Source organism: Emydura macquarii, unplaced genomic scaffold, assembly GCF_026122565.2.
Source record: "Emydura macquarii macquarii isolate MOO-44397 ecotype Brisbane River unplaced genomic scaffold, CSIRO-AGI_Emac_v2 contig_1027, whole genome shotgun sequence".
In the NCBI taxonomy this organism is placed as follows: domain Eukaryota; kingdom Metazoa; phylum Chordata; order Testudines; family Chelidae; genus Emydura; species Emydura macquarii.
Window position 1 is genome coordinate 1,372,780 of NW_027131164.1, and position 12,685 is coordinate 1,385,464.

The window sequence follows — 12,685 nt, forward strand, 5'->3', positions numbered from 1 at the left end:
CTACCTTACACTCCCAACAAGCTTAACAGTTAAAAGCAATTTGTTAAATAAACCCAGCTTGCAGAATTCAAAGCCCAGAAACCAGGTCAACAATCACACCTTTTGCCTAGGGAAAAGTGCTTTCATACAGGCAGCACTGTAAAACAGAGAGGAACTGGACCAAACCCCTCTGCTTACCCAGGGGAGAAGGATATAGACATCTGCCTGATTACCACAAAGTGACAGGATCAGCTTGATCAAGCAAAAACATGTTTGTTTATAGAACTGATGATGAGGTTTGTCAAAATCTCTGACCTTGAATTCTGTACATGCTTTTGCTTTAAATATAAAATACAATCTCATTCCTTCCCGTCTTCACTCTTTTGGTAGATGATCATTTCTTCTAGGGGCAGGGCTTAGAAAGGAGGAAATGGAATCAAACTGCTTTATAAGAGAAGGTTTGGCTTTTGCTCCTTGTGTGTGGAAAACCTTTCTTGGTATGCAGGATAAAGGTGAGTAGTAAATTGTATCAAGGAACCAAATATCTACCTTGCTTAAATTATTTTGGTCAATTGTATTGTTCTAATTAGTTACTGACAATCAAGCAAACATGTAAAAGGTGTGCTTGCTTGGATGTTTAGTAGTTTGAAGTGGGCTGAGGAGGGATTATCATCAATTTTTTAAAAATGCTACTTCTGTCTACAAATGTTTTACTGCTCACTGTTGTAACCACCCCTGAGATTACTGCGACTGACGATTAGGATGGAAGTAATTGTTACATTCTCTATTTATTCCAGTTCTGTGCATTTGAAAGCACTTTGAATAATCAGTTTCACTATAGTTATTTTACTATGATGTTTGTGTGAGTCTTTTACCTAGCAATGAAGAAAAAAAAGAATGTGAAAAAATGAAAAATCATAAATATTGGTAGAGGGATTAAGGAACGCATGTAACATCTTTAACATTTTTTTGCATTTATTGACTACATTTTACCCCGATGATGTGCCTTGAATTGCTAATTTTCATCATTCACTTTAATATGCACAATAAAGATGGAAATGTACAAAGCAAGAGCAAACTGTCTTATGGCAAGGTGTCACGTAGAGCTCTGTAAGACTCCCATTATTTCAAGGTTGGCTTCCCTTGCAATTTCTGTGCCTGATTAGTACAGCTGAGAGTTAATCATTTGGAGAAACATAAAGTAACCCCTGCAGTGACACATGATGATCCCATCTCCAGCTGTTCTATCTGTCTGAATTGTGTATTGTTTTGTCATCCAAAGCCCTAATCCTGCAAGCATTTATGCATGAGGTTAGTCCTGTGGCTAGTTCTATTAAAATGACATTGGTAACATTTGTATTTTAAATCATTGGGACAACTCCATGTGAGTAAAGTCATACATATGATTAAGAGTTTGAAGGATTAGGGACTAAGATTGCAGGTTCCTTGGGGCAGTGATCCGTTCCCCTCCATATTCTGTGCAGTGTTGTGTCCACTGTTGGCACCCAGCAGATAATACAGAAGATGGGGCCCCTCTGTAATTTCCCTTCTCTTGCTGCCCTTCCCATTGCATCAATGGAGAATCTTTTCTGACCTAAAGCTGCCAGGCAGGCTGACTCTTTGTATCAGCTCCTGCACTCTTCACATCTTGACAGATACTGCCAAAACAGAGGCATCAAACAATGGCATATATGAGAAGAGAGAGTCGCCTAGCACCCACAGGACTGCAACAGTGGGACAAATCACGAGATTCCTAGAGCAAGTCAGGTTTAGAGGAATCTCATGCTAATGTAAGGAGCATGAATCAGGTTTTTCAACCTACAATAATTCTCTATTTCAAATCAACCTGCTACATTTGTGTGTGTCTTTAAATTGACAGCTGAAGGGCTGAGTCACAAACCTGAGGTTAGATAAAACTTTATACATGTTTAAAAAATGATTCTTGCTCCCTCTACTGAGGTGTTTAAAATTATACCTTTCACTTTGTATCTTTGTCACTTATCTTACAGGCCAATGTACCTTGGCAGGTTGAGCACAGAGGCTCCGATCCTGCAATCAGCTCCATGCTGGTGGATTTCTTCATTCACATGGAGCCCTTTCAAGACAACATGGCTCCAGGCAGGCATAGGGGGTACATTCCACACAAAGCTCCTGCAGGATTGGGACCTGGTTTAAGTAAAGTGACCCTAACTTTGCGGGTCACTAGATGACTGTTTTAAAACTAATGTTTTGTCCTGGTTTGAATATAACCCAGTAACTTTTTACACCCTCCTCTTCCTGTAGTATCTGCCATCATTTCTCTTTCTCCTTCAGACCACTTTGTTTATGCCGGATCCTGGACTAGATTGTCCACTTTTAACAGCTGTGCACAGTGGAGTCTTTGGGGCAGTCTGTATTTCAGAGCTGTCTAGGTTTATGAATGGATATCAATAATTGGCATCTTAACACTGAACATGAGCTGCTCAGTGACAAGCAAATACACCCGCTTTAGTGCTTTCCTTTTTGTGTTTGTTCAGAGAAAATGTTGGCAGTTTATTTTGACCAGCCAGGAGACCCAGAAAATCTCTATGTGAAAGAGATAATGAAAGCACATCCAGGAAAAGGAGAAGTCCTTATAAAGGTGTCTGCCAGTGCTCTGAACAGGGCTGACTTACTCCAGGTATGTCTCTGTTAAGCAGATGTATAAACCTGTGGGGGACACTGCATTGCATATACTCCATTTCTGAGTAATAGAAGAATCTGGCTTGAATTTTGACAGATCTGAAAAGCTAAGAGGGGTTGGAACTGGTTAGCACTTGGATAAGAGAATGGCAAGGAAAAGTTCAGAGTGCTGCAAAAAGAGGTGGTGGCACTTCTTCATCTGAGTCATCACTGACCCTATGACCCATGATGGTATCAGGGGCACTATGCTCCTGGAGGCGCTTCCTTTCAGATGAGATGAAAACGAGCTGTGTCCACTTAAAAATTCCAATAGCATTGTAATGAACATAAGGGTAACTCCAGTATCTTAGCTAAATCCAACTTAAGTAGTCACATTCTACCTATCTCTTAAAATCCATGTACAGCTACCATCTTGGCTGACACACTGGGGATTGAACCAGGGACCCCCATAACTAAAAGCATCAGCTTGTGCAAAAGCTCAGGAGTTGGAAAGGGACTCATAGCCTCAGCAGATCAGCACAAAAGGGGACCTGTAACATACTCAATAATTGGTTACAGACCCATAGTTTCAAGAACAAAACATGCTCAGCCTTAAAAAAGGAAGTATAATTATTGCTTAAAAATACCAGCAAGCATGGGAGATCCTAAAGGACCTGGTTTGAAATGGGTTTGCAGGTTGTGACCAGAACTAAAACCTAGAGGGGTTCTGAATTAAGTCTGAAAAAGGAGAGATTAGGTTAAGTGACAGGTCTAATTTCACTTCATTTGCACTGATTATTCTTTCTTTTTTTGCAGAGGAGGGGAATGTATCCTTCCCCAGAAGGAGCAAGTGACATTTTAGGCTTAGAAGCGGCAGGGCTTGTGGCTGGGTTCGGACCTGGTTGCAAGGGTCAGTGGAAAATTGGAGATCGGGTAATGGCTCTGCTGTCTGGGGGTGGCCAGGCAGAATACGTCACTGTGCCAGAAGGTCATCTGATGCCGATCCCTACAGATATGATGTTTGTTCAGGCTGCAGCCATTCCTGAAGCCTGGCTAACAGCCTTTCAGTTGCTGCATTTTGTAGGTGAGTGATGAATTTGCAAATCCAATTTGCCTTCTTTCCCCAGATCTTCGTTGCCCAGATCTGACTGTCACTTGCCTTTGAAGAGCTTTTTCTATGTCACTCCATCCATCTAGCTCTTTGACCTCTCTTGTTCAGATAATTTGGATGTACAAGACCTAATTTCCTAAAGGTTGGCCACATCTACTCAATAATAACTTAATTTGCTGATTGTATATTTCAAAGGGAAGAATACCAAAAGGGGCTTGGCTTTACTTTCCATCTATATTTTCCAGCTGGGAACCACAGCTGTCCATTAACTCCAAATGCTGTATTTTTCCTCAAAGCAAGTCTTACCTCTAAGAGTTTGACTTCACTACAAACACCGTTATGTTGGGAGATCCGCTCACAATATGATTTTTGCCTGATACTGTCTGAGCATGGTTTAGAATTATAGGGTAGATGGAATCTATGTTGGGGAATTCCCATGTTGTGCCCTGGTTCTCAAAGACCGTTTATTTGTAGGTTAAATTCCCATTGAAATCAATGGGAGCAGAGTTCGGTGGATGCTCAGCATTTTTAAAATCCCAGCTGGAACATATTAGACAGGCCCTAAACTCCTAAAGTGTCAGTCTACAGAATTTCTCTAGCTGCTTCATCTCTGACAGTTTGCAGGTCAGTTGTTAGTTGGCAGATGTCCGTTACCACAAATCAGTTTAGCACCCCAGCTGAAAAACTCAGTACAGAGACGAAGGACCATGTAAAATGAACTATCCTTTTATCACTACCCTAGCAGTGGTCTCTCTACTTCAGGGTAGAGGCACATCAACTGGGCAGTGTAGGGAAGCTTATACTTCCTGCGGCTACCCAGGCTTCTGTGGCCAAATAGGACTTTGGTCTCCAGGGCTTTTGAGCTCACAACTTTCAATAGTACTAAATGAGCCCCAAACAATTGTACTCAATTAACATTATATATTTTTCTGGGGCTTATAGGCAATTACTAGATAATATAATTATAGAAGGGACTGAGAGCACTACCTATTATGAAGGTTGCCTGATACTTCCCATTATAAGACCCTCTTTTCAGTTGGTTATAATTTAGCCAAACTTTAACCATTCAGGCCAGGTGTCTGGAACATTTCAGTCAAACCAACTCAGCCATTTCCAAGAACAAGGCTAGGGAAAATTGTTTTCCCTATGTTAAAATATTCTGGCAACCTTTATTCTGAGAAACTCTATTGCCCTTGTGCATTGGTCCAAGAGCTTGGAATTTGGCAGGAGGTTTGGCCTTTGTGTCAGGGATGTGTCTTTCGCCATCACTGTGAAAGTCTGCCCAAATCTTGCCAAGTTATAGGCCTTTGAAAAATCGGATGCTCAGTACAGACTTGCTAGAGTTTAGCATCCAAAGTCTCCGGAGATTCTATCTGCAGTGAGCTTGCTTCAGCCCAGGGCTGAGAAGGACTTTCCTTGCAGTTGCAGCTCTGAACTACTGTGGGCTGTGCCAGGTCTGGGCCCAGCATCTGGGTGGAGATAAGGAGCCTGGAGGGCAGGGGAGACTGGGACTGGAGGCTGGTAGTGGAAGGACAGGTAAACTAGGAGTTGGGAGAAAGACATGGATTGGGTGGGCAAGGAAACTGGAAATGGAAGCCAGGGGCAGGAGCTCAGTGTGTCAGGGGGAAGGAAGTAGGTGGAGAGGAGACAGAGCTGACAAGGCGCTAGGATGTAGTGGGAGAACTATGGAAGGCTGGGCACAGACACTAGGATATGGAACCGGGTGGGGGCACTGGAATTGGCTGAGAGGCCCCAAGAAGGAGAGTGGGACTAGGAACTGGGGGGGCCTGCAAATGTGGGGGATAACTGAAGGGAGATAGATTGGGTGAGGAGCCAGGAGGGGGGAACTGGAACTGGATGGTAAGGAGATTTGGGGGGGGGGGGGGGGGGGGGGGGGGGGGTGTAAGATGCCAGTGCAGTGTGGGAATAGCTAGGCAAGAAAACTGGAAGACTGGGAGTAGTGGAGGAGACTAGGATTGGAATGAGGAGTCCAGAGGGGCACACAGGACTAGCTGGATAAAGAAACTGGGACTGGCGTAAGAAACCTGAGGAGAGGAGGCTGGGACTGGTTAGGTGAGGAGAATTGAACGAGGAAGCAGGTAAAGAAGAGACAAGACTGGGACTAGGACAAGTTGGGGAAGAAGGGGTCAAGCCTGAGGAAAACAGGCAGAAGAGTCTGCCCACTAGAGGACACTCACCTCCAAAGCCTGAAATGGAACCTAAGATTCTTGAATCTCACCATTCCTCTGCTATCAGAAAATACCCGTGAAAACCTTTGGCAAAGTGTCTAGTACTGGCCCAAATAGGGGATTACAACTACTATTGCTATTATTTATTCCATTAGCCCAAGTATCAGAAGTCTGCATGGTGTCTCTAAAGGTTCCAGCGCTGCTGATAAACCATGTGATGTCAATATGATGCCACATGATGGAATTTCTGTTTGCTTTCTTAAAAACACAGGAAATTACACACAAAAATACATTAAAGGAACATTATAAAGGTTGCAAATCAAGCACGCAAAATTTAAGAATGCCAGAATTAAGGTTGCCTGTGCAACCTCAGTTTTCTCACCTTCTGTGTATACATTATGATACAGTCCCTATTAAATAATCACATTTTTTCACAGGACCCCGTCTCATTCAGTGAACAAGATGTATGGTGATCACTTACAGAGCAGCTATTCAACATTTTATTGCATGCACATACACCAGGTCTGGATTTTTTTCCTTCATCAAAGGTGTTCAGTAGCTGGTTATTTTAGCTGCAGAATCCACAGCCTGGGGATACCTTTTTCAGCTTGTTATTGAGCACTTTTTACCCCAACCATGTCTAATCTGAAGGCAGTGCCAAGCGAGTTGTTCATTTTCTTATGTTTTGCTTCAGGTAAAGTACAGCGTGGACAGACGGTGCTGATCCACGCTGGTGCTAGTGGCGTTGGCACAGCAGCCATTCAGCTGGCTAGACTGGCAAAAGCTATTCCCATTGTAACAGCCGGAACGCAAGAGAAACTCCAACTGGCAGCAAAACTCGGAGCAGCTGCTGGGTTTAACTACAAGGAGGAGGATTTTAGTGAAAGGGTCCTGGACTTCACCAATGGTGAGAACATTTGTGTAATCCAACAATTGCACTGGTATTCACGATCACAATTTAGGAAAAGTCTGCATTCTTCTCCTATGGAGCTGCTGTTGTGTTTCAGCTTAGGGTACATCTACACTGCAGTAAAAAACCCGAGGCATAGCCATGACTGACCCGGGTCTGCTGTCTTGGGTTCACGGGGGTCAGGCTACGGGGATAAAAATTTCAGTGAAGACCTTCAGATTTGAGCTGGAGTCACAGCTCTGAAACCTCATAAGGGGGTAGGTCTCAGAGAAGAGGCTCCAGCCCAAGCCCAAACATCTACACTGCAATTTTTAGTCCCGCAGCCCGAGCCCGAGTCAATTGATCCAGGCTCTGAGACTCAATGCCATGGGTTTTTATCGCAGTGTAGACATACCCTTAGATTTTCAATGGGATCATCCCATTAGGGAGGCTGATTTGCACACAGGAGGCAGAATGCCTCCCTATCTCAAACCTGCCATGGCCTATCTGATGTTGGCTGGGAGACAGCCTGTGTAGGACTACAGATTCATCTATTGGATGAGGCCTAAAACACAGGTCTTGAGCACTAGCAATTGTTGAAAATCCCATGACTACTACTTCCCAAGAATAATGATGTCCTGGCCAAATTCCAAGTGAGATAATTATGTTCTACCTAGCAATCATTTCCACTGTAGTTTCATTCAGATGTGGCAAACTTCACTTCCTGTGCTAAGCTGCTCTTTAGTGTTGTGCGTTTTATGTAGTTACTGCATTTCATCTTGGAAGTGGCTGGTTTCAGTAAGACTTCACGATGCTCAGCACCTTGCAGGAACAGACCCAGAGTCAGCACAGAACTTGTCTAATGGGGCCCTATTTTCAGCAGGGCCTGCCTTTGTTTTGGCTTTGGTTTTTTGTTGCTCTTGTTGTGGGCACAAATATCGTGCCTGCATTAGCTTTACATCTACAAGTCCCAGCATTTGGATTGCTAAGTGTTTGACTGTGGGCACAAAACAATGCACGCAATTTTTCTACCTGCCTGCTGTGCCTGCAAAAAGGTCATTGTACTCTCTATGGATGTTTTGGGCATAGTTTATGGGTGTTTGTATATGTATGTATGTATTTATATTTAGCCTGGCCCTGCAGTCCTTACTCATGAGTAGTCACATTGACTTCAGTGGGACAACTCCCTTAAGTAAGATTTGCAGGATTGGGCCAGGGCCGGAGTTACACCTTAGGTGCCCCTAGGCACAGCATCTTCAGTACACACACACCCCGCCTACAGCTGACATTCGTGTATTCCATGCAGGGGTGGGTGGAGGGAGAGGGGCTGGAGCGACTGGCTTGGCCAGTTCCGGGCGGGGGGAATATGCTCACTCCTGGGCTCCAGCTTCTGGCCTGGCCAGGGGACAGGGCCTCAGGGGGAAGAGGAGGAGCAGGGCAGCGGGGCCAGAGTTCTGGCGCTCGTGTAGGGTTCCCAAATTGGCTGGGACCCCTGGGCACGGGCCCCATTGGCCTGTGTGATAATCTGCCACTGTTTAGGCACCTGTAGAACACTGGTGCCCTTAGGCACATGACTACTGTGCCTAACTGGAAATCCGGCACTGGTTAGGGCCTGTCTGCATACCAGACCTACTCATCTGATTTGCTTTTGTTTGAAATTAACTCACATTTTGATTTCTCCAAAGTACATTATTTAAAACTTTTCTATTCCACTTGAGGTTCTGGAGTGGATGTTATTTTAGACTGCATTGGTGGTTCCTACTGTGAGAAGAACCTCAATTGTCTGAGTACTGATGGCCAGTGGATTGTATATGGACTGTTGGGTGGAGGTGAAGTACATGGAGATCTGCTTGCAAAGCTGCTTTCCAAAAGAGGGAGCCTGCTTACTAGTCTGTTAAGATCACGAGAAAAGGAGGTAAGAGATGACTAGCAACATATTCATTCGGTTTAACATGGGAATCTGTAATTTTATGAACTTTGTTTCCTTTTGATACCAGAGATAAAGTATTGTATTGTATTAATGCAGTAAAGTATTAATGTATTATCACACAAATAACACTCAAATTTATTATCTATCCCTGAACACAATCCAGAATCAAGCTATGTTGTCCTTGTACTACTTGTGTCACACCCATCCCTGTTGTAACACAGCTGAAATCAGTGGAGTAACACCAGGGATGATTTGTGTTAATTGGGTTTTTGATTAGCCTCTTGTATGTACCATCTTTGTACATTGAAAATGTTTCCCCTAAAAGGAAACAAAGCTTACAAGATCACAGAAACTGAAAATGGGAACAGATCTATTAGATCATTTGGGGTCATATTTTCAAAATAGTTCAGTCAATTGCTTCCAGTCAATCGCCCAGATTTGAGAGCTGCTAAGTGCTATGCACTTGTGAAAATTGACTACCTGGAAGATATTGAGGGTGGAATCCAAGAGGCTATTTAGGTACCTAAGTCTGGTTTGTTTTTTTTTAGACACCACTGTAATCCACAAAACTCCTGCTTGGCTGCCACCTAACTCTGTAGGTGCCTAAACTCACACGACACTTAAGTTTTTCCTCTGGGCAGGCACTCTGCAGCTTCACAGGCGCCTATCTCCTGCCTGAGCATGTGCACTACTGTCTCAAGATAGACATCCAAATGCTTACCTCCTGCCTAAACCTTAGAGTGCTTCACAAACTGAGAAAAATAGGGGTTTGGCTCCCTGAGTCATGGGCCAGGGACTGATCCAGTAGGCAGCCTCTGAGCACACCTACTGTATTAGCCCCTCAGGTGAGTTCACATAAAACAGCCAGGGGCAGGTGCTAATCTTTAGCTAGTGGCTAGGTTGCTCACCCAGGATGTAGGAGATCCCTGGTTTAAATCCCTCCTCCTCCTGAGTGGGAGAAGAGATTTGAAGAAGGATCTGCCACCTCTCAGGTGAGTGCACTACAATATGGGAGACTTTGATGTGAGGGTCTCCCTCAATCTCTATTGAGTGGGTCTACTTTAATCAAACAATAAAATACTTAAATATTAACTGGGCCAGAGACAGTCAGACTGGCTCTATATCTTAGTGCTTAGGGCACTCCCCTGAGTGGTAGCAAATCCTTTCTCCCCCTCAGGAAAAGTGAGGACTTGAACCAGTAGTCTCCTACAGCCTCAGTGAGTACGCTACGCCAAAGGTTATAAAAATGGTCATCCCCCTTTCCCTAGCCATTTTGTTTCAGGCCCTGCACGTAGCTTAGCCAGCTAAAGTCTATCTTCCCTCAGTTCGTGGATTACTATCAGAGTTAGGCACTGTTGTGCAGCACAGACCTAGGTGCCTATCTCTCACAGAGGGGCAAGTTTTAACTCGCATCCCTCAGGTCAACATCACCCATTGGCTATCTTAAGTTACTTCCCTCCTTAAGAATGGCCATACAGGGTCAGACCAACAGTCCATCTAGCCCAGTATCCTGTCTTCCAACAATGGCCAATGCCAGGTGCTAGCTTTTGTGGATCAGTCTGAGGCACCTTTTTCTCCCCATTCATTGTATAGGGAGCATGGGCACCTAATGGAGCTTCCTGGATTTCAGTGCTGTTTGTTTGATTATCTAGACACCTAAAAGTTAGACACTGTGATGCTCAGTGTTACAATACCTAATTCCCTTCATGGGGCCCACCATCAGTGCTTTCACTTGGGAGGAGCTGCCTGTAAACATCTGCAAAACGAACTCATCTTCCTCCATGTCCCTCAAAACTCTCCTTTGCTATTATGTATACAAAAACTTGACAGCAGAGAGGCTGCTGATGTGCTGAGTCCACTGCTTATATGCCTGTTGTCTCGTTGTTTCCTTGTACTCCCCTATATGCACTATGGTAATACAAATAACTTTACCATAACATTAAAAATTACATTACAAATTACAAACATTAACCAATAACATTACCATAGTGTAATGGTAATATTAACAAATATTAATATGCTCCTATGCATTATGGTAATACAAATAACTAATAAGAAGAAGATACTACAGCAATGGCAGTAGTATAAAACCCTAAGATATATTCTACCCAGGATCCAATACAGGATAATATATTCTCAAATCCTTTGTCCAATTTAATTTTAAATGCCTCTTTGATGGGGCTTCTATCACTTCCCATGGGAACATATGTCATTCCATTGATATAATTTAAATCCATTGGAGGATCCTAAACAATTCCTCTCCTTTTAGGGTTTACATCCTTTAAATATTGTAGACTATTATTATAACTGCTTCCTAGTATAATAATGTTACAAAATTTTAGAAATGTGCTCATTTTATAGGTAATACTTAGAGATACATGCAGAATTAAAAAAATAGGAATAATGCTTAAAATATAACCTGTTTTCATTTTTTCTCTTCAGTATAAAGAACAGCTGGTGAAAGCTTTCACAGACAGAGTGTTGCCACATTTCTCCCAAGACAGATCTCCACATGTCCAACCAATCATTGACAGTGTTTATCCTTTGCACAGAATTGTAGAGGCACACAGGATCATGGAAGAAAACAAGAACGTTGGCAAAGTTATCATTGAAATGCCTCCTCCGCCTTAAAGAAAGGTCTGATGCTGCAGGTGTTCCACATAGACTAAATTACTATTGATATGTATGGGAGTTTGACAACTGGAGCAGCTGCAATTTCAGGCCATAAATTTTAAATGACTGACCGTGGGGAAGGATTGTGAGAGCGAGGAGTAAAGCTGTTTGTACAATACTGTATGTGAGAAAGTAATTCCCTTATAAGGGAATAATAACAAGTACAAAATCTGTCATCGGTATGGTGTCCTAGGGGAGTAATGCAATGTGGTCTATTCCACTCCTAGTTGTGCAGGGTTGTAAATGGCCATTTTCCTTTCTGTTTAGCTGCTTGTTGTTTTCCATTCTTCAAAATCAACTGTTCAGTATAGTATATCTCCACTAGGGGCTCGCAATCTAGGTCTGAAACAAATTCCTTCATCCTTTTTTTTTTTTTCATTTTTGTTCTTGACAAAGATCATGTGTCCTTAGCAGGATGCTGAAGTCTCCATTGGTCAAAATGCTGTAATATAACTGTGCTTGACAAAGAAGTGTTTATTTTCCCCTCTAAAAGAAGGGAGGAAATTTAAGATTAAGTCACTTGTTCAAGGACACACAATGAGACAGGGCAGAGATGGATTTGAAATTTAAGAGTTCTTGCTCAGCCTAATAAATCCAGGTGGCCTCCCCTGCTTCTACACTTCTTTTGGCCAGATAAATAGCTTCCTCCAAGGAAGCCACCCAGTAAAAGGGCCAGTGGGAAGTACTCCTAGAACAACAAATAACCCCTTGCCTAAAAACCTGTCATCTTTACTAAAGTTCAGTAAGCCTCGGAATAAGAGTGACATGAAACAGCAAGTCTTCAGCATTAGGCAACAATATTTATAGCTTGACCTTGGTATGAGAGAGACAAAGAGGCCCAGAAAACCCTTCCCCTTGATCTATGACGAGTCTCCCCGTATGGGTGTGGAAATGGTCATGCTGTGCCATGACAGGGAGTGGGGCAGAGTCTGCTCCCACCCCTGGGGATGTAAAAGAGGCAGCTCGGGTAGGCTGCAGCCGGCGGACCCACTTTGTGACGATCCAGCTGAAAAATGGGAGGGTTGGGAGCACTATAGAAAAATACACGTGGGAAGCTTGTTTTTCTTTCACGGGGGGGATTCGCTTGGGCCTCTCTTGCCCGGCTCCGGAGTTGTGGGTAGTAACTGCAGCAGCAGCACGACGGCCAGGCAAGCACTCGGCGGGGGGCACAAAGCAGAGGCGCTTCGCGTCCCTGATGCCACCAACAGGAGCTCCCGCGAAGCTTTTAAGGCGGCGTGGAGCGGGCGGGATGCGGGGGGGGGCCGTTAGCTGGC

The 12,685-nt window shown here is 43.7% G+C and overlaps 1 protein-coding gene across 2 annotated transcripts; it reads left to right on the forward strand.

Moving 5' to 3' along the window:
* Positions 1-409: 409 nt before the first annotated feature.
* TP53I3 (tumor protein p53 inducible protein 3) lies at positions 410-12,559 on the forward strand. Of its 2 annotated transcripts, XM_067544683.1 has the most exons (7): positions 439-491; positions 1,989-2,110; positions 2,496-2,638; positions 3,436-3,703; positions 6,614-6,826; positions 8,527-8,723; positions 11,181-12,559. In XM_067544683.1, the coding sequence occupies exons 2-7, from the start codon at positions 1,993-1,995 to the stop codon at positions 11,367-11,369; spliced, it is 1,128 nt and encodes a 375-aa protein (XP_067400784.1). In that variant the 5' UTR covers positions 439-491; positions 1,989-1,992; the 3' UTR covers positions 11,370-12,559. The 2 variants fall into 2 exon arrangements, with proteins under 2 accessions (XP_067400785.1, XP_067400784.1); XM_067544684.1 differs by lacking the exon at positions 1,989-2,110 and having other exon boundaries at positions 410-491.
* The last annotated feature ends 126 nt before the right edge of the window (positions 12,560-12,685 follow it).

Coding starts and splice junctions, on each gene's coding strand:
- TP53I3 (XM_067544683.1), top strand. CDS start 1,993: ATGTACCTTGGCAGGTTGAGCACAGAGGCTCCGATCCTGCAATCAGCT. Junction 3,704..6,613: donor TCAGTTGCTGCATTTTGTAG/GTGAGTGATGAA, acceptor GTTTTGCTTCAG/GTAAAGTACAGCGTGGACAG. Junction 8,724..11,180: donor TAAGATCACGAGAAAAGGAG/GTAAGAGATGAC, acceptor TTTTCTCTTCAG/TATAAAGAACAGCTGGTGAA.